Source organism: Aspergillus mulundensis (assembly GCF_003369625.1).
Source record: "Aspergillus mulundensis strain DSM 5745 chromosome Unknown scaffold_10, whole genome shotgun sequence".
Classification (NCBI taxonomy): domain Eukaryota; kingdom Fungi; phylum Ascomycota; class Eurotiomycetes; order Eurotiales; family Aspergillaceae; genus Aspergillus; species Aspergillus mulundensis.
The window spans coordinates 940,141-960,490 of NW_020797898.1; the positions used below are offsets into that span (position 1 = coordinate 940,141).

Here is a 20,350-nt window from a genome sequence, read left to right on the forward strand (position 1 = left end):
AGTCGTCCTGGAGCGTATAGTTCGAATTCGAAACAAATGAACGAAAGAATGGACGCTGCTGAAACAAGCAGTCAAAAGGATCGTGGAAATAAAGGATTGAATAATTAGAGCTGAAGAAGAAGATGAAGTGAAAGTCTCAAAGTTGAGAAAAGACGAAGGGAGCTGATTCTGCAGCTGATGGAGTGGATGCCATTTGTGGAGGCTTCATGATGATCGTCAATAATCAGATCCGTTCTGCGCCCTGATTCCTGAATAATGCTCACACAGACACTATCGATTTCTGACAGAGGCCCATCCCCGCCCGTGCGCTTGATTCGTCAATCGTGACTTGACAGGTCAACTAGATGTTGTGTAACTGGGATATCCATCAGATCAAGGAACCATGAGTTCGGGTCACCGGAGTCAGATTGCAATGCGGTTCGCCGCCACGGCCACTGAGATCCAGACGTAGAATGTTCATCGAATACAGTCTCATCGGACACAGTGGGGCTGTTCACCCGTCTGACGCTCGCAGCCAGAATAGGACACGGCCGTGTCTCCATGAAGCAACCAGGCCGCCGAGGGCTGCGCTGAGATGCGAGCTCAGCTTGATTATTGTCGTCGGAGGTTCGGAAGACAGGGTTTGCTGGTGAAAACATTTCGCTCGTCCCCCTGCGACCCTGGCAACATCTCAATAATCCATCTTGGGTGTTTACTCAGTGACAGGGGTGTCGAGCGCTATTGAATTCGCCACCAAGGCGCGGTAAGCATCGCCCGACCTTCTACGTCGAGGCAGCAAGGAAGCCATCTGAGGCCCTCATCCATAGTTCTGTTCCATGATATCCAAGTTTCAGGAAGCTTGAAGACAGCCCTCCGGCGTTTTGTCAGGTTGCAGGACAGGCAGATGATATAGCACGAGGTCGAGCGCAAGTATCGCTGTGGGCATCACGGACTCATACACGTAACGACCGACAGCGTGCCTTGATTCTTTGCATCGTAGAATCCACCTGGTATCCACTCAATATCGAAGGCGGATAGATCGGAAGGGTTACAGCTCGAGCCGATGAACTCTGCTGTCAAAGTGCGTCCGATCATACGATCCCCAGTCCTATCATTGTTAGCCTCACATCCCAGTATTCCATAGCAGGTTTTGATATGGCTTAGGACGAAAGCAATAGGTAAACAAAGGCTTTGATTGGGTAACGGACGACTCGACGAGTCCAGGATGACAGATTGTCGCGATCGCCGTCGTGGGTTGATGGCTGGCTGAGTCGGATTGCCACTAGGCCCAATCGGGCTATACCGTAGCCCTCCGTCGTAACTGTCAAGCGACACCGACGCCTCTCTCAAGATTCGGTGTTGGAACTTGAGCCTGGGAACAGAGAGTCCAGCAATTTGAACTCATTCTCCCAGTCTTGGAACTCTGCACATTGGATCTGACTTGCATGCTCAGCTGGGCAGTTCACAGCTGCAGCAGCGTATCCCCACTCTTAACGGCGAAACCCCACCCCACCAAAAGTGCCACTCCGGCCGTGCGCACCTGCCGCCAGGCTTGTCGTTGGTGTAACTGCGGACGCCCCCAGAGGATCTCGGCTTTGCTCGCTCAGATCTCAAATGCCTCAGCTTCGCTCCCCCGTTGGTCGATTGTTCGCATGAAGCTTCCTACCTTTTCCATTCAACGCTCATTCTTCACGAGCTAGACCACCACTGACGGGCGCTGCTCATGTCGGAAACTCTTACCAAAAGACTAGCCAGCTCTAACACGGGTTCTCGTCAGTCGAGGTCTTGCAAAGTCTGTCGCACTCGCAAGGTCAAGGTGTGTTTACCTTGGAAAGGCTTGTCCCAGGGCTTCGGCGAATCGGTCTGACCGCGTATAGTGTGATCGCGTGAAACCATGCCACGCTTGCTGTACGCACGGGTATCCGTCGCACTGCATCTACGACATTGCCCCTGGCGAAGATTTCCGGCCACTATCCCAGGCCGATGAAATTCGTAATTTGCGGAATGAGATTCGAGACTTGAATTCGCGGATTGAAGGTGAGTCTTTTCTTCTGCTATCGATAAATCGTCGTACACAAACTGATCCAATAGATTCGAGTCCGTCGCAACGGCGCCTAAAACAGCTGCGAAACTTTTTCGAAACGATCCGAACTGCTTCCGACGATGTAGTAGACCGTCTCATCGCCGAAATCAGAGGGCAAGGGCAATCGAGCCACCGGGACAAGCGCGCCGAACCATGGATGGAATGTACGTTAAGGTCCACAGGGCAATATCAACATGGACTGATCGGATATACCATAAGCAGCATACAGTGGCACAAAATACGTCAACGCCGACCGCGTGCGTGGCGAGAATGCGGAACAAGACCTGTCGGTGGTCCCGCGTAGATATAGCCGAGATGCGTCCGAAGAAAGCGATTCTGCTTACGGGTCTATCTGTCGCATGGACTCGACGTCTTCAATGCTCGACGTTTTCATCGAACGGTTCGTCGACGCTTTTAGTCCAGAAGTCGACGCGAAAGCTGGCGAGGCCGGTGCGATACGACGGGCTGCCGAGATTCGAATGTTCTCACCTATCCTCCGCGATGCCTTCGAGTCAGTCAGTCAGGTCTTCTTCGGGCGTTCCGTCGAGAACCAGACCGTCGAGGTCAGAGGATTCTCTGCTTACCCCCGGGTTTTGCGAAGCCTGCAGGAAGCCTTGCTGGACTCGGAGCGGAGCAAGGCAGAGTCCACACTGGCCACGGTTGTTTTGTTAATGGCGTTCGAGGTATCTCTATATTTCTCTGATGCGACGACACTTTCTAAATGATGGCAGAGTGTGGAACGTACTGGCCAAGCTTCACTGATAGCCCATGTTCTGGGCGCATTACGTCTGATTCAGCATCGCGGTCCCGAAAACCACATGTATGGCGTGGAGCACCTCATCTTCACCGAGCTCCGACCATATTGGGTAGGCTAAGAATCCTTCCTTTCACTCGACAAACCTAACAAATAGTAGGTTTCAGCATCGTTCACAGCCCGGAAGCCATCATTCCTCGCCCAAGAGAACTGGAAGACAGTACCTTGGTCGGCTGGGACAACCCCGAAGAACATCCTCCACTATCTACTTGATCTGGCGGTTGAGATACCAGGCTTTCTATCACAGTACGACGACCTTCAAGCGGGTATCGACTTGAATATACTCAGTCCGCATGAAAAGTCGGTCAAGCAGATTGCGTTGTGGAATGGGGTCGGCGATCTCACCAACCGCTTTACCTTATGGAAAATAAACTCTGTAGACGGCTATCCTGACGGACCACCAGCAGAAGTCCCCGCGGCGGTAGAGGACGCAGCCCAGTTTCCCATTTTCCGCTGTCGCGACCTCCGCACAGGAGCCGTCATCACGCCTACAAAATTTGAATACCCTGATCTACTCCTGACGCAAACTATGTGCATCTACTACACCGCGCGTCTGATCTTATCATCGGTTGACACCCGGCCAACAGATCGAGTCGGACCCCTGGAGCAGTATCAACTCGCCTGCGGAATCTGCCGCAGCCTTGAGTGGTACATTCTCAAGTCCCCCGGTAATATGATCAACCGACTCGCGTTTCCTGTTCGTGTCGCTTGGGAAGCCTTTCCAGACGGTGGTCCTGAACGAAGATTCCTCTGGGAGGTCTTGAAGCTGGTGGAGAAACGTCACTCACTCGCCCTTTGGGGCAGCGGTATGGAGGAGCTCTCCGTGCGACATAATTCCCCTCCCAGAGCTACCCATTCCACGGTGGGCGCCTAGCGATCAGTGGAGCTCTTCGACAGGACAGCTCATAGGTAAGACCAATAGTTAGCTCAGATCAGGTTCGGGATTCTGGTTCAAAAGTTGGCATGTCTATAGTGACGTTTATATATCCGCCCGCAACGTCAGAACAGCTGGAATCTGAAATGACATGCGGTTGTCTTTACCTGATCTCAGTCGCTCATGGATTGTTTCACGCTTTTATGGTTGGGAATGAAGTTCCCATGTAGTATAGCCCGGAGGAGTCAAACATGCATCTAGCGGAATGGGTGAAAAACATTGGTGCTAACTGCCTTCAGGAGATGCTCCGATGAAACAGCCCCGAGAATGTTGGCGAGCACTCAACAGACTTCGTTGTATCTGCAACAACGGACTGTGGTCAGAGCGCTCCCCTCGTCAACACAGCCAACTACCGACCACATACATATTCTTCCGCATCGCAATCCAACCGGCCGAAAGACAACCCATTTCATGGACATCGGACTCTCGCCGCGACAAGGTCTAGGCACGGGCAGCGCGAACTCAATCTGGGCCCCTCCGGCATGCCGAGGACCTTGGCATGCTTATGGTCAAGATGATCTGTTCCATGGATAAGGCCTGCTAGGCTATTATGGCTGGGCTGGCTTGTTGGCTCTCAGGACATGTTACGGCTCAGCTCTTGCCAATCGCTTTTCTCCTCTTTGCGAAAGATCGACCCCTTGCCTGGATGCTGCCATTCAACGGTCTGCTGATCAGGGCAGAGCTTGGCAGATGCCGAGCTGGGAGCCGATGCTTCATGCACGATTGCTTGTCAAACTCCGGAGATGCTGCGAGCCGAGGATCTACTCCTGTCAGTGATGGCCTGATCGGACACGCTTATAGGCTTCTTGGAACATTTTCTGACGTCGGCAGTTCTGCGGCAAAACTGACTCCTCGGACTGCCTAAGATGAGCACGAGAATTACCCTTTTGATTAGGGTGCAACACACTAACTTGGCCTCTTCGGTCATCAAGCACCCAACCAAAGTCCACGGCCGTTTTCATCCCTGCCCCAACCCAATAAAAGCTGCAGAGGACCGAGCCCGGGAAAAAGGCGGGGGTCGTGCAGACCGACAAGTTACATGGGATGCAGCTGTGGCGGACTCGACGATCAAACCTTCTTTCCGCTCTACGGACATGCTCCGACCCCCACGTAATGGAGAAGAAGCATGCTGGCGCAACTGTTGGATAGGCTTGCAAGGGTCCGGTGTGTGAGTCTGAATAATTGGTTGAGTGAGTGGTCACCCGTGTCTCCGTGGCCCACCCCCGGGCTTTCTCCGCACCCTCAATACGACTTGTCTCCACTTACTGCGAGAAGACGACGTTGAGTCGCGCGGAACCAATTACAGTCAACGTTTGGACTCTGGTGGCGCGCCGCAGTGGCTCCTACCCCAGAGTCCGCCAGACCTGCTGAGCTGCTAGCTGCTCGAGAATGAAACCTGTTCGGGGAGGACGCGGTCATGCCGACGTTCCACGACCCATAGCTGTGCGACCTCAGGGTATATAAACTTGAGGAACCCGGACTCATTTGCGCCATTTATCCAATACCCTTCCATTGATTCTCATTCCACACAACATCTCACGATGGCCGACGACCCTGTCACCCTAAAGGCCAATATTGCCCATGATGAAGAGGTTGGCCATGTTGCCTCGCTCTCGCCGGAGGAGCTGGTGATTGAGAGGAAGCTCCGAAAGCGCATTGACGCGATCGTCATGCCGTTGGTAATTCTTGTCTATCTCATGAATTACATCGATAGGTATGCTTGGCTGCCAATATTTTAACTCTAGCTAACATATCAGGAACAACTATCCTGCAGCCAAACTGCAAGGCCTTCCAGAAGACCTCGGGTTGGTCGGCGATCAATACCAGATAGGCCTGTCGATTCTCTTTGTCGGTTATGTCCTCATGCAGGTCCCCTCCAACCTGCTCCTCAACTACATGGGCCGCCCGTCTTGGTATCTCGGCTTCTTTATCGTGGCTTGGGGCTTGGTTTCGGCGGTTACCAGCCAAGTCACAAACTACGGTGGAATCGTTGCCTGTCGCTTTATTCTCGGCTTGGTCGAAGCCCCCTTCTTTGCCGGTGTGCTGTTCTATCTCTCGAAGTGGTACACCAAGAAGGAGCTGGCTCTCCGCATGAGTATCTTCTACTCCGGCTCTCTTCTCAGCGGAGCCTTCGGAAATCTCATCGCAGCTGGTATCCTCGATGGCCTGGCGGGCGCCCGCGGCTTGTCCGCCTGGCAATGGCTATACATCATCGAAGGCTCCATTACCGTCTTCATCGGGCTAGTCGTCGCTGTCGTGCTCCCAGACTTCCCCGAGAACTGGCGCCTGCTCCCTGAGGAAATGAAGCACGTCGCCGTCAAGCGCCTTGCCATCGAAGCCGCTCAGGCGGACGTCGACGAAGCTGGTAAAGGCAGCCAGATCAAGGGTCTCAAAATGGCTTTTTCGGACGTCAAGACCTACGCGCTTGCCGTCGCGTACATGGCCATCACCGGTGCCAGCGGGTTCCAGAACTTCTTTCCATCCCTCACGGCCACGCTCGGCTACAACAAAACCATTTCCCTTCTCCTCGTCGCGCCTCCCTACATCTTTATGGTCGCCTACTCCCTGGCCCACTCGTACCTCTCCGACCGGTACCAATCGCGCTTCTGGTTCTTCGTCTACCCGATTCCAATCACGATCGTAGGCTTCGTCATCTTCATGACGACCGACGGCTTCGGACCCCGCTACTTCTCCTTCTTCCTCATGGTGTTCGTCTTCGCCCAGAACGGCACGGTATACTCTTGGGTTGCGGGTGCTATTCCCCGTCCGCCGGCCAAGCGTGCCGCCGCTTATGCATTCATCAACTCCGTCGGCAACTCTGCTAGCATCTGGACGCCTTTCACTTACCGCGACGCTGATTTACCATACTATCGTCCGGCAATGGGCGTTTGCATTGCGCTTCAGGCGATTGGCGGTATCATGGCGGTGTTCATGTACTTCCATCTGAAGTCGCTGAACAAGCGCCAGGAACGGTTCGAGGATGTGAGCGCGGTGCTGACGGAGAAAGACGAGAAGGTGCTGCAGAAGATTGCGGCGAGAGAGGGCATTGATGTCGCGGCTGCAAGGCAGCTGCAGAGCGGGTTCCGGTATGGACTGTGAGAGTATATAGCCGACAACCTTTTTTCTCTGCAATAGAATCAGATGTCCCTGCAACTTTTCACCTCAGTTTTAGCGTAGAAAGTACCTATCGCCGCCGAACAAAGCGACCTGATCACCATCGATCCTCTTATCGGAGGCAAATGCGGGGAAGAACCCGGGGAGGGCTCACTCGGACAGACGGAGGACTCTGCTCCGCATTCTTCAACGAATCCAATGTGCCCATGAGCTTATCCGCCTCTCGATTCGCTCTAGTTCGCCTCCAATACCCACTGCATCATCTCTGTGACGCCGCCGCATAAGGAAGGATACCCGATCGGTCACGTGCAGAAGAGACATCTCTATATATACTCTCCATCCCGATCTCCCAAATGCCCATGCTAAACCGCATTCATTAACTTAGCTATCGAGTCACCTATAGATACACTATCAGCAGGCAATTCATCTGTTCCATCTATATCCGTATCCACCGAAACCGCGTGTCCGCGCGAACAAGAATCAAGCCACCATGTCACTGAACGCCACCCGCCCGACCCTCCACCGCTCCCTCTCAAGCTCCCGCTCAAGCTCACGCCCCTTCTCAATCGCCATCCCAGCGCGTCTCGCAAACTCCCAGAATCCAAGGTCCCCGAAGCCCTGCGGGTATCTAGCTGAGTATGTTTCACCATTTTCTAGTCTCACGGAGTAGTGTTGTCTCCATTCTCCACCTCCACACCCCGCACTTCGCTCCCCTCCACTTCCGCGCGACCGCGTGGGCCTGCCTCGGCCACGATGTGTGACGTCATACCACCCATTCCCTCTTTACTCCTCTCATCTCTACTCTGCACTCCGGACTGTTTGGAAAGGCAGCGCTGACAACGAGCAGGAAAGGTCCATTTAAGTTTCAGCAGCGAGCGATTTCATATGAGGAGGTTGTGAGCCGGAGTCGGAGGGGTAGGACTGGCATAGCGATGGAGGCAGATGTCGCTTCGGAGTTGGCGATGTTGAGGAAGAGGAATCAGGAGCAGAAGGAGATGATTGCGGTGTTGCAGGGGACGATGTGAGTACTTTGACCTTTCGTTCTGCGACCGTGGCCTGGGTCGGTGGGATGGTTTATTGATGAGGGTATGAGGGTTTGCGTGGACATTGCTGATGATAATTGGGACTTAGTTCGGATCTCCTTGCTGGTGGGAAGATAGTTTAAGTTGCTTTTGAGTTCTTTTGGGGTTTTCTTCTCTTCTTTCAACCATTTTGAACCGATTTCTGTGATGACAGGTACTGGATTGGATAATAATGATTTATACATCTCCATCTAGCATTCACAGAGTCCCGTCAGTTTCTTGCTTTCAATCTCTCCTGCTGTGTTCTATGGCAGTCGACGCGCCCTTGCTTACTTGCATCTCGTTGCCCACCATTTGCTGGGTCGGTTGGTATGTAGTAGACGTCCAACGCAACAAACCGGGTCTACGCTGTATTATACGATGCTGTTGACTCTGTGACAAATAAGCCCCCTGAACCCATTCAGGTTTAGCAGCTTCAAGTCGGTCTGCAATGTGGCTGAGGCGTTGTTCACCTCGTAGCCGTAACCGTAGCGGGAGCCGTACAGTATCGCGTATGCGTATCCGCGAGGCCTCAGCCTCAGCTTCAGATCTATACATGCCCACCGGATCTACAGAATTTTCCAACAGAATATAAATAGGTAGATCGCGGCGGTCTTTCTGCCATGTTTACTGAACCACTGACACGCTAATCGAACCCGTCCACCCATTACCCTTGTACATACCCCTTCCTATGGACACTGAACCAGAACCATGGCCATCAACGACACAATCGACTTCGAGCTCTTCCGGTACTCCCCAAGCCAAGCAGCAGCCGGCCTATTCGCGGCTCTGTTTCTAGCCACAACAGCCGTCCACATCCACCAGCTCGTGAAATCCCGACCTCGAGCATGGTACTTCACCCCCTTCGTTATCGGAGGACTCTGTACGCACCCATCACTCCCTCCGCCCACCTCCTACCCCTTTCCCAATGTATCAAACTTACTCTAACGCCATCCCAGTCCAAATAACCGGCTACACCATCCGCATCCCCACGCACACCAACCCCGAGTCCGTCCCCCTCTTCGCCACCCAAGGCATCCTGATCCTCCTCGCGCCCCCGCTCTACGCAGCAACAATATACATGGTCCTGGGACGTCCCATCACGTTCCTGAACTCCGAGCATCTCTCCCTCATACCCGTAAAATGGACGACGAAGGTGTTTGTGACTGGTGATATCCTCGCTTTCCTAATGCAAGTCGCAGGCGCGGGGATCATGTCCGCTGGGTCCAACTCGGTGGATAGCTATAAAACAGGCGAGAACGTCACCGTCGCGGGACTGGGTGTGCAGCTGGCGTTTTTCGGCTTCTTCACGGTGACTTGTGTCGTGTTTCATCGTCGCATGCGGAGGAACTCCACCGCTACGGCGGGCGCGGAAGAGAAGCCAAACGGAACTCTCCGGGGACAGAGCTGGGAGAGTGTTCTGCTGGCCCTGTACACCGTCAGCGGGCTTATCCTTGTGCGGTCTGTCTTCCGGCTTGTCGAGTATATTCAGGGGAATGATGGGTATCTTATCAGTCATGAGGTGTTTATGTATGTGTTTGACGCGGCGTTGATGTTTCTGGTCATGGTTGTGATGAATGTGTGGCATCCGTCTGGGGTGCTTGGAGGAAGTTGGATGGGGAGGAAGGGGGATGCTGAGAGCTTGGAGCTGGACTCATCGTTGAGGGAGTTGCAGGCCCAGTCCCAGTCATAGGGCAGTCTCCAGTGGACGGAGGGGCGTGGTTGGTTGAGGGTTGGTTTATTGGTTGATATAGAGGTAAACAGGCATGGCTTTGGCGTTCGTTGGATGTTGATAGTCGGGGATATTCTATTGTACTTCAGTAAGACGATACTTGATGATGAGAAAGAGTGTTGTACAGACATTGAAACATGGTCGAGGTACAGAGATCTGCTTAGGACAATTCGCAGGTGATGATTTTGTCCCTTTATTTACCCTTCAATAGTTGGTGGTTTCCCACCAGCGCGGATTTCACAGGTCTTATTGAGTATTATGATCATATTTTATCATTTTTATTACTACATAGCTTTTATGTTCTTAGAAATACTATTCTTACAAATTTGCAGCTCTCAATACCAGACTTCCATTGGGCATGGCCAGCAATCAAGTCCTCGAGATGTGAATAGGAGCACTGAGGTACTGAAACTATTTGCGCTAGTTACCTGCCCATGCTTGTTAAAAATCAGCAGACTTCGTGCATGTGAATATTTAGAGGAGCAAAACATAATAAACCATCAAGAAACTGAAAATGACCAACAACTTTTCCACGTGCAAGGCTTGAGGGGCAAGGCGAGTTTGCATACCGGTAAGGTGGCCCGAGCCGATAATCAACCCAATAGCTCCAGGCCCAAAAGCAGATTCCTGAGAAGGCTCGATTCCGACTCGTCGCATGCCTATTGCTGGGGCAATAACCCAGAGTTTCAGGGGACGCTCGTCCACCCCTAACTTGACCCTCAAAGCTAGATCCAGATATTCTTCGTCGGCGAGATGAAACTCAGCAACCTCTCAATCATCCTAGCAAGTTCCATGTTCTGCTCTGGCTTATGGTCGATGATGTGCTGGATCTCCATTATCTCCGAGTTGCTGCAGTCTCCCTGCGACAGCGCGCTGGTCAAGCCTAGCCGGCTAAGCCCCTTGATTACCGGCTCCAGCATGTCCCGTAGCCGGCTGGCAGCGATATCACTGCGGCTGCAGAAGTCCAGCACCGTAAGCGAGCCATTGATATGGGTAAAGATGTCGGCGATGTTGTCGCTGTTTTCGGCGCCTACGATGAGTCTGATACAGTCATTGAGAAGGAGCACAACGCAGGCGTCGAAGACGGCACGACTATATGGACCTGTTAGTTCAGTCTTGATCTCTTGTATGTAGGTAGCGAAGCGTGGTGAGGGTGACGGACACGACTAGCCAGCAACGTGTTGATATCGCGGATCGCTCATAGAGGAGGGAGGCAGTGCGAACTATCTGGACCGCAAATTCCGCGTGGAACTTGGCAACGTGCTGTGGCACCTCGCTAAGCAGGGTCTTCAAGCGATCGGGGGTTGGCGCCAAGTCACTGTCGCAGGAGGCCTTGAGCAGTTGACCGTAGAGCTGGATCCGCGTGTCCATGTAAAGCATGTGCATGATATACAACGACTTCTCCTGGAGGACCCCGACCGAGACTTGGGTATTGCTGATTGCCGCAATATGTAAGTTGGCAGGGAGCTCTCGGTGCCAGATGTCCAATCGGGATAGTAGCTTCTCTGCACCGGTCCAGTAATCTTGGTTGTCTAGAGGTAGCTCATCACGCGTTTTGCAGGCTATCAGAGCCAGCTTTGTCATTTGTGTTTGAACCAGTCTTGTAGTGAGCACGTCGCTGCCCACCGAGCCGAGCTCCAGAGGGACGGTGTAGTGGACCTAGCCCATGCAGTTAGCACGTACATTTATGTCAAAGGTCAGAGAGAGCTAACCAGGTCCAGTTCACTCTCGCTCAAGCAACTCCGGTGTCCCAAGGAGTAAGACAGCCACCTATACAGTTTCAGCGCAGGCTAAGGCCGCGGTGCCTTTGAGAACATTACCCTTTTAAAAATACCAGGGTCTGAAGCGTTCTTTGATACTCATCGTTTTGATTTTGGACCCACATGGCCTTCTCCGAGTCTGCTTCCAATTTGCCCCTCGCAAGATTCAACGCCGAAACTGCGCACAGTTAAGAGGTCATCCAAGTTCAGGGTGGGTAGGCTTACTGATTAGCAGCTTTGCACTATAACTGGTATCCATGATAGAGCTCATCCACAGACAGATAAAAATCCGCATCCCCTGCATAGTACCCGCCTGCAATGTCTCATCCAAGCTGGTCGAAGCAAGATAAAAGTACGCTTCCCTGGCGTCATCAGGGATCTCCGGCCCCAGGTAGTGACTGCCGATAGTAGCAAGGGCGCAGAGCTCACAAGTATCCTCGGGTGACGCGTGGTAACTGTGGTACACTTTCTCCATCAACCGAGCGGCCTGTTTTTCCGTCGTCACATAAAAGGAAGTGGCCGCGCATTCAAAAAAGGCGTCGAGCGCAAGGCGGGTGATGTTCTCGTCGGGGAGCTTTCCGCCCCGGTACCCATGCTGACGGCCTTGCTGCCATTGGGCCTCCGGTGACCTGACCAGGGGATGCGAGGTTGCAGCATGAAGCATATGCCGTAGTTCTGACGTCTCTTCGTCCGGCATCTGAGTATTCCCGTCTGTAACGCTGGAGGGGTGTGAACTGCCCATGTGCTGGGTACTCCCATCATCCTGCGGGCTCTGCTGCACGGACTGCTGGAGGGAATTCTGTATCGCCTTGTCGCTACTGTTGCGACTCAGCTGTTCAACGAGATGCTCCAGATAGGCATTGCGGTCTTCCAGTGCTTGGATCTGAGATTTCAAGGCTTCCTTCTTCCGTCGATCAGCGCCCGAATAGGAGCATTCGATTTCTTGCTGATAGCAACTGGTGCAGGGATTTTCGCCATTGCACTGAACCTAGAGTCAGTGTCGACGAAAAGGAAAGAGGATGATGGAATACCTTTTTGCGCTGCGATCGGCAGGTGTCACATGCTCTGGAAGCCTTGGTCTTCCGTCCGACTTGGTGGGCCGGGTTGGCCCCGCCAAAGGAGGGGTCGCCTTTGGGGACTTTGGGCAACAGCAGCTGGTCCCCGCCCATGATCACCACGCTCGTTGCTTGATCGATGCGATGCGGAAGGTTCGCGATGACGATCGCCTGCTCGAGAGCGGTGTTTCCAGCGCAACCCTTCTCACCGGGCGTGCTATAAGTAATCTCCCGGGCGGAGTTCACACCATCGTGATGCTTGAGCAACCTGGACTGCGGAAATTGAATCCAAGACCTACCGTCACCTGCTGGCAGTTCCAGCCACGCGATCATCAGCTCTCAATCAGACGAGACGGTTGCCTTCGGATATACCCTCCGCCCGATATGTCCATATGATTGGCAGCTTGGATTGTGTTTGAGGCCGGGTCTCGTCGCACATGCCACGATAGAATCAGCAAGAAGCCTATGGTAGCCTTGGTAGGCGCTTGGAGCCAACCCGTGATTGACTGGTCGGCTTCGGCGCACTGAGCCAATGGCGCTTTTTAGATGGTCAATTGTAAGATTGAACTGTCGCCTTGTGGAACGCAGCCGATAGCGGCTATACAAGATTGCGAGGCGACCAAGTAGTTCCTGGATGGAAAGGACCGCACTAGGTGCACTGGCCCGTGGGGGATATGAGGACTTGAGGCAAGCTTAAGACAAGCTTTGATGCTCCACACTTCATCAGACTCACATACTGCGTGCAGTGGACAAACTTGGTCTCCGAGGACGCCATGCGAGTTAATGCCGTCTGATAAAGTAGATCGGCGTAGTCGGCTTCAATTTCCACCCCCGATGATTGATCCCAGATTGTGGCGCGGATCTAAAGGAGACATCGTCGACGCACTGGCTGACACTTTTACACTTGCAGGCTGCAGCAATGTCACCGGTTCCGGTCCCTTCTTCCTTCCTGCAGCTCCGACGAAAAGTGTTTTGCTTGCCGGGCCTTTCTTGCATTTGTCTGTGTCTGCGTACGTTTCCTCTGGCACTCCCTGCAAAGAATAGTCCCTAGCCCTTCTCTTCCCGCCAGCTGACAGTCAGATGCCTCTACTTGGCGCTTTTCCATCCTTTGACCCGGCACCCAGGGCGACCCCAACATAGGGCAAGGCCGTATTACCACCGAAGTAAACCCAGAGACGGCGGCTTTCGTTGTCGCAGGCTCAGACTCCACATCCAACTCCCTGGCCAGTACATCGCACTACTACTGGCTCCTCGGAGTGGTACCGCACAGTGACCACCGAGATGCGGGACACCTTCCCATCCCTGGACGAATCCAATCGGTTCCCAACTGAGCTCATGCAATAGTCTGCGCGCCTGCAAGGAAGAGTCCATGCGCCTTTCACCCCCGGCGGCAGTCGTCTGGTGGGTGGTCGACCAAAGCAGCGCCGTGATTGACGGGCACTATATCTCGCAAGGCTGAGGCCGGCCTTCCATATGCACCATCCATCATAACCCGAGATACTAGTCCAACCCGTTCACATTCGAACCAGTCAAGGCCTAATACGGATAGGAAGACAGAGTATCCGTACATGCCGTTCTCAATTGGCCCGCGCAGCTGCATTGGAAAGCCGTGAGCTACAGCCCAGATTATGCTTACCTTTGCACGCTTTGGCCAAATGACGGGGTTGAGACTGTGCCTAGGGCGTATGCCCTAAAGGACCGTGTGTGGGTAAAAAGAGGAGCCTCTGCTGTGCTTGATGCACCGGAATTGTAAGGCAATATTTGGTGCTTTGATACGGGGTTTGGTCGAAGACCTTACGTATTATACAATATATCTATATATATATTCGATGTGAGGAAACAAATGATGGCATAGGTTTACCGCTGTCACCGGCCATAAATAACAAGCATACCCTGGCATATACGCAGTGGTAAATCAGCAGGGGTTTACCGCGTCCGGAGAAGTCCCGCCGTGCCCAAGGGGTGGTCGTCCGGCATTTTTGGAAGAAATGATACAGTGCCTAATTGGACAGGGTGCCCACGGACCTCTACCGGCGAATCAGCTTCCTTCTTACGCGACTGATACGGTACCCACCACCATCCACAATCAATCCGTGCTTTGAAGTTGCCAACACAATTTAAAAAGATCATAGCCCGCCACAAGATGAGCTGGAACACTCTACCCGCCGAGCTCCAAACCCAAGTCTTCGCGCACCTCGCCAACATCGACCCCGAAGTCGAAAGGCACTATGAGGAATGCCCGCCACACATGGGAGAAAACCGTGCACCCGCGAGGAAAAGGCTGTGGGGGTACACCGTGAACTATTTCCTAGTATGCCGTGAGTTTAGTACAGCTGGAAGAAAAGGAAGAGCCTGAGAAGTCTACGCCCTGGACAAAGGACAAAGACTAGGCGACTAACCTCAGCGTACTCCAGAATCCTGGAGAACCGAGCTCCGAAAGGCCCTGGTGTGCGGGGAGGCGAGACAAGCACTCCTTCATTTCGGGCCAGAAGAACTGGCCCTGGAAGCACTGAGGACCTTTTACGAAGATCCGCGAAACAAGGACGTGGACATGGTGCCCAAATCCTTTGAGCTGGCGATGGCCACACAGCGCCCCCTAGTCTCCTGCATGGAGTACCTGATTGAGAATGGCGCGGCTGTCGCGGCGGCGATAAGCCCGGACTACCGCCTGCTGGTATCGTATACGGTCGAGAAGCAGAACATGGAAGCGACGAAGCTGCTCCTCGAGCACAAGGCGCCTGTCGAAGCCCGAGGCCGGCGCTGGGGCAGCGGCGACCCCTGCCAGAACACACCGCTGGGAATGGCAATCCTGCACGACCAGCTCGAGTTCGCGAAGGTCCTGATGGATGCAGGCGGTGATCCGGAAGCGCCGATTGACCACCCCGGCGGCATTGAGGACGCGGCGCAGCTGCTTGCGCGGAGGGAAGACACGGCGCTGTTGGATCTTATTTTGAACCACGAGGATGAGAATGTGCGGTTTCGGCTCCGCGGACGGAACGCCAGCTATCAGGAACATGGGCGGATGGAGTATATTGAGGAGGACGAGATGGTCTTTGGGCGTTGGGTGCAGCCGACTGGGCAGCCGCGGCATCCGCTCACTATTGCCATCAAGGCTGATAATGTGGAGGAGGCGAGGTTGCTTCTGGCGGCGGGGGGACGGTTGGACTTTATGCGTAGGGGGATTGCGGATGCGAAGAGCGAGGAGATGCGCGAGTTGCTGCGGTCTTATTGCTGAGCTGAGTTAGCCCTGCCAGACTAGGTAGCCTTGCTCGGCGGTTATACCGTAAAGCTGGCGACAGAATCTCGCACAGGAAACAAGGAGCAATCACCAAACAATTCTAAATGATGGCCCGGCATACTTTGTTCTGTCGAAACCAGTTTCAAAGCTCCTTGTATATCAAGGGTCCTGCCTGATGTTGGCTCAGAAATCGGTTCTGATAAACAGAATGAATGTTAGATCCACAGGCGCCTTAGGGAATTCGCGAGTATTGGGGCACGACCTTCAGAAGCATGATGCTTTATGACACATACTGAGAAACGAGCACGTCCGCTACAAAGCATTTAGTGAGACCTGCCCATCTCATCGCCCCGGTCACCATCTATCGCGCGCGGACGGTGGAGCGACATCGACATCCGCGTTCGTATACGACTCAACCTGGCTAAAGCTCCTCTCGACAACAATCCCACCCATCTCGAGTTCCGATGGATGCCCAGTATCTGTATATATGTAGCTTGTATTCGTTTCATTGTCCGTTGAGACCCCAAAATGCGGGGCTTTCTTCTGACGCGCAATTGGAAAATTCTCCAGCCTTGACCAGCTCCGCCAACCGGTCGGTGTTTGATGGCTCCTCTCAGACGAAGACTGACCCGTCGCCTTTCGGAACGCAGCCGATAGTGGTTTATACGAGATTGGGAGGTTTGCGCAGAGGATGCCACCGAGTGGTTCCCAGACGGAGAGAATTCCGAGGGGGACGCCGGCCCCTGGGGGAATTGTTAGGGTTTATCCATCCCGACCCTGCCGATGGTGGAAAGGGAAGTGACCTACAGGTGAAATCGTCTGAGCCTTGCGAGACAACAACAGAGAGGCGGACGGCACTGACGGTGCATGTTCTAGAGGGTTGGGTCAGTTTCTGGTTCGTTTTCGATTTCTGAGAGGCTGGTACATACGCCAGACCCACGGAGAAGAGCAAACTAAGCCCGATCTTCTTATTCCTGGAGACATGTAATCGCATGATAATGGGCAGCGGCAGGACAAAGATCCACAGATCTGTCACGAGGTTGGTGATGTTCGTGAAGTAGCTGAATGCGACTAGGTTGAAGCAATCCCCGTCCACGTCAGGGTCCCAAAACCGAAGGATCGGTCGGCATTGAAAACCAAGGACAAATTCCATTGTCGCGAGCCACAAGAAAACGAAAACGGCCGTTAGGATTACAACTCTGCGAAATACGGGCTTGGGGAAGACGCGGTAGTAGAGAGCGAGGACGGAGAGCTTGGTGCTGGCGATCGCGAAGTCATAGAAGTGGCTGAAGATGTAGTCGCCCTATTGATGTTGACATCAATCTGCAAGGTAGAGTTGCAGTGAGGATTACCATCATGAACGTCTTCAAGTCCTCTTTATCCACCGCACCGATGTGCCTCCCCATTCCGTACGGAGGGCCTAAATTCATGGTGTGTTAGATGTACATGCGCTAGTATAGGGTGAGTGATACTTACCGTAAACTAGCCCACTGATGCATAGTCCGATGCTCACAGCCTACAGTTACCCATCAGGAGTCTCCTGGGAGTTGGATGGTGACGGCGAATCGTACCGTGGCCCAGACCATGAGAAGGTCATCGAAGGCCAACCCATTTCTCCCCGGACGCAACTCAGCCCAAAGTCGCAAGCTTGTCGACAGAATCTCAAGAGGAATTGGGATTGAATAGCAGACGTTGAGGTCGAGGGTTTTCGACTGAGCCAGATACTCGGAGGTTGGGTCGGTCATCGGGGTGGCTGGCAGTGTTGGTGGCTGTATGGGCCGCACCGCGAAGGATCCATGGATGGAATGTGCATTGTGGAGCTTAAAGCAGTGGGTGGCTGGCTCTTATTTGGAGATAACTCACGTTGCAGCAGGTTCCAGGATAACTGGTCATCAGATGGGCTGCGTTCTTTGTTTGGCGGGATCTTACTAAATAAAATGTGTGTGTTCCTTGGGGGCCGGATTCCTTCCTCCCGCAACAGTCCAGTGCAACACTCACTTCCCAGTAGGATCATGCGTCTCCGACTCAGCTCGTTCATGCTGGCTGCAGTCAGCTTTATTCAGGCTGGATTTGCCGCCGAAGATCCAATCGTTGACCTTGGCTATGCCGCTTACCAGGGATACCATGACGCGACATTTGGGCTGAACGTCTGGAAGGGGTGAGAACACACGGAGTCCCGGAGTTTCCTGTTTGCTTTTCCCACCACTAACCTGATCCCTGCCTGCTAGGATCCGGTATGCCTCAGCACCCGTGGGAAACTTACGCTGGCAGAGCCCTCAGCCCGTCCGGGTCCAAGGTAGCATTGACCGAGTCATTCCTGCCGTTGATCAACCTCCTCTTTGCCCTCAGTCGGGAGCGGCCGGGACACCAACCTCCTACGGGTTCAATTCCGGGCCTGGAGACGAGGACTGCCTGTTCCTGAACGTCTATGCCGTGCCGGGAGCATCGGGCCTTCCCGTGCTGGTGTGGATTCATGGTGGTGGATACGCTCTGTTTGGCGCGACCTACGATCCGAGCGCGATGATGAATGCGAATAACAACAGATTCATCACTGTCGAGATCCAGTATCGCCTTAGCGCTTTTGGATTCCTTTCGTCTGAAGACGTCAAGAGCCATGGTCAACTTAATGCCGGGCTGCTCGACCAGCGCTTCGCTCTAGAATGGGTGCAGAAGCATATCAGCAAGTTTGGCGGGGATCCTGGTCGCGTCACGGTTGGAGGCGAGTCGGCAGGCGCAGGTTCCGTGATGTTGCAGGCTCTGGCGTATGGGGGCCGCGAGGATCATCTCTTCCAAAATGTAAGCATCCCCAGCCGCCCACGAAAGAACCGCAGCTGAACGTTTTAGATAATCGCGGCGAGCCCTTACTCTGCACCCATCTATAAATACAACGACCCAGAACCGACTGACCATTACGATCATTTCCTTGAGCTAGCTGGCTGCGGACAAGGCTCTGCGCGAAGACGACGCCATAAGACGACCTTCAACTGCTTGCTCAATGCTCCAACTGAGGCACTCCAGAATGCCAGCGGTGAAGTGTCAGCATCTGGCAACGTCTTTGGCAGCTTTGCCTTTCTGCCTGTTATTGACGGGGAGCTGCTGACTACCCGGCCATCCCAGCAACTGTTACACGGCCACGTAATGGTCAACGTATTCTTGTCGGGGTAAGCATGCTTTAACCGCATGAACCATGTGTATTCTCTGACTAGTTACAGAACAACGCCAACGATGGTGTCCCTCTGAGCGAACCCACGATCGCCAACCGTACTTCATTCAATGCTCACATCTCGCGAACTTTTCCCAACTTCACCGTCCGCGACATAGCAGCATTGAACCGTGTGTACCAGACCTCAGACACCTCTCCCGCAAACACCGCCTCGCGTTTCGACACCATCGGTGACGCGGGGCCTACCGCACTAAATCAATCCGAAATGGCGACAGGATTGCAGCAGACGGCCTTTAACGTGTTTGCCGAATCAACATTTGACTGTCCCGCGCAATGGCTGGCGGAGGCATATTCTCGTGGGAATCGCAAGGCATGGAAATACCAGTATTCGGCCACGCCAGCGTACCACGGCGCTGATTTGAGTGCGTACTTCTCCGCCGACTCCCCGAGTCCCGAGTTCAACCACGCGTTCCAAAAGATCTGGGGAAGCTTTATTATTAACAGCACACCCGTGATTCCCGGTTTGGACGCGACCGCCAATATGTCCAACGCCTCGGCGCCGGTCGACTGCCACGGAAATCTTTCCTGGCCCTCGTTTTCGGTGGAGGAGCCTTGGCAGATGGACCTGAATACAACTGGGGGCACGCTAAGCCTTCACGTCGAGACGGACCACTTGAAGTACTATCTAAGGGAGGGACCGGGAATAGTCAATGTTTTTAGGCTTGTGGATGCATATGATTGGGAAGGCAGGCGCGGCTATCGATGTGAATGGTGGAGGGGCATTTCTGGGCGGGTGCCTCTGTGACACTGGCCTCAGAAGATATGTTGTTGAACAGGAGATTCGTAGATAGACAGGTGATGCTCCGTACGTGGAGTACATAGAAAGAGGATGTGACACTGAAGGTGGAAGCCCATCTTCATCGATTGCATGTTGTCGTACCACGCCCGTTCGCACCAAAGAGCACAAAATAAATGCTAAGTAACAAACATATGCAATACCTTCCAAGAGCACAAAAGACAAGGCACGGCGGGAACAAGACTAGTCAACATCGGATATCTGGACATTGTCAATAGTCTGCCAATTGGACGGCAGTATTCCCCATGAGTTCATGCTAGAGGAACAATCAGTGAAAACGTGCAAATTGGATGTGGCTCCGGCCATGGTCCGAGTGTCCTAAGGCAGGAGCAAGGAGACCGTCTTATCCTCTCGTTTCTCTCCTTCGTCCCCTGATCCCCAGGTCTGTCATGACACGGCCCTGACAAGCATATCAGCGTCTCATGTGCAGTCATCAAAGGGAAAGCAATCGAACCGGAAAAGTCGCAACCACCTCCATCACCCGCTTCAACTCCAGCCTCAACTCTCGCGAATCAATGGGATCATAACCAAATACCTCGTTGTCTCCGTACTCCTTCCCTT

General features: G+C 53.5%; 7 protein-coding genes across 7 annotated transcripts; 5 read left to right on the forward strand and 2 right to left on the reverse strand.

Moving 5' to 3' along the window:
• Positions 1–1,702: 1,702 nt before the first annotated feature.
• DSM5745_08697 (Zn(II)2Cys6 transcription factor domain-containing protein) lies at positions 1,703–3,750 on the forward strand (the record flags this gene model as incomplete). The annotated part of the gene is made up of 6 exons (XM_026750713.1): positions 1,703–1,795; positions 1,857–2,016; positions 2,071–2,226; positions 2,285–2,745; positions 2,794–2,928; positions 2,977–3,750. The coding sequence occupies 6 exons, from the start codon at positions 1,703–1,705 to the stop codon at positions 3,748–3,750; spliced, it is 1,779 nt and encodes a 592-aa protein (XP_026600726.1).
• Positions 3,751–5,351: 1,601 nt separating this feature from the next.
• On the forward strand, positions 5,352–6,909 carry DSM5745_08698 (putative MFS transporter; the record flags this gene model as incomplete). Its single annotated transcript, XM_026750714.1, has 2 exons — positions 5,352–5,524; positions 5,568–6,909. 2 exons carry the CDS (start codon positions 5,352–5,354, stop codon positions 6,907–6,909), a joined length of 1,515 nt encoding a protein of 504 aa, XP_026600727.1.
• A 1,787-nt stretch (positions 6,910–8,696) lies between these two features.
• DSM5745_08699 (RTA1 domain-containing protein) lies at positions 8,697–9,678 on the forward strand (the record flags this gene model as incomplete). The annotated part of the gene is made up of 2 exons (XM_026750715.1): positions 8,697–8,868; positions 8,945–9,678. 2 exons carry the CDS (start codon positions 8,697–8,699, stop codon positions 9,676–9,678), a joined length of 906 nt encoding a protein of 301 aa, XP_026600728.1.
• A 764-nt stretch (positions 9,679–10,442) lies between these two features.
• On the reverse strand, positions 10,443–12,646 carry DSM5745_08700 (uncharacterized protein; the record flags this gene model as incomplete). The annotated part of the gene is made up of 5 exons (XM_026750716.1): positions 10,443–10,809; positions 10,880–11,376; positions 11,552–11,655; positions 11,703–12,459; positions 12,509–12,646. The coding sequence occupies 5 exons, from the start codon at positions 12,644–12,646 to the stop codon at positions 10,443–10,445; spliced, it is 1,863 nt and encodes a 620-aa protein (XP_026600729.1).
• A 2,029-nt stretch (positions 12,647–14,675) lies between these two features.
• DSM5745_08701 (ankyrin repeat domain-containing protein) lies at positions 14,676–15,767 on the forward strand (the record flags this gene model as incomplete). Its single annotated transcript, XM_026750717.1, has 2 exons — positions 14,676–14,850; positions 14,947–15,767. 2 exons carry the CDS (start codon positions 14,676–14,678, stop codon positions 15,765–15,767), a joined length of 996 nt encoding a protein of 331 aa, XP_026600730.1.
• A 357-nt stretch (positions 15,768–16,124) lies between these two features.
• On the reverse strand, positions 16,125–17,515 carry DSM5745_08702 (uncharacterized protein; the record flags this gene model as incomplete). Its single annotated transcript, XM_026750718.1, has 6 exons — positions 16,125–16,513; positions 16,578–16,642; positions 16,700–17,073; positions 17,123–17,190; positions 17,247–17,286; positions 17,342–17,515. The coding sequence occupies 6 exons, from the start codon at positions 17,513–17,515 to the stop codon at positions 16,125–16,127; spliced, it is 1,110 nt and encodes a 369-aa protein (XP_026600731.1).
• Positions 17,516–17,782: 267 nt separating this feature from the next.
• On the forward strand, positions 17,783–19,738 carry DSM5745_08703 (putative carboxylesterase; the record flags this gene model as incomplete). The annotated part of the gene is made up of 4 exons (XM_026750719.1): positions 17,783–17,928; positions 17,999–18,566; positions 18,615–18,917; positions 18,983–19,738. The coding sequence occupies 4 exons, from the start codon at positions 17,783–17,785 to the stop codon at positions 19,736–19,738; spliced, it is 1,773 nt and encodes a 590-aa protein (XP_026600732.1).
• Positions 19,739–20,350: the final 612 nt, after the last annotated feature.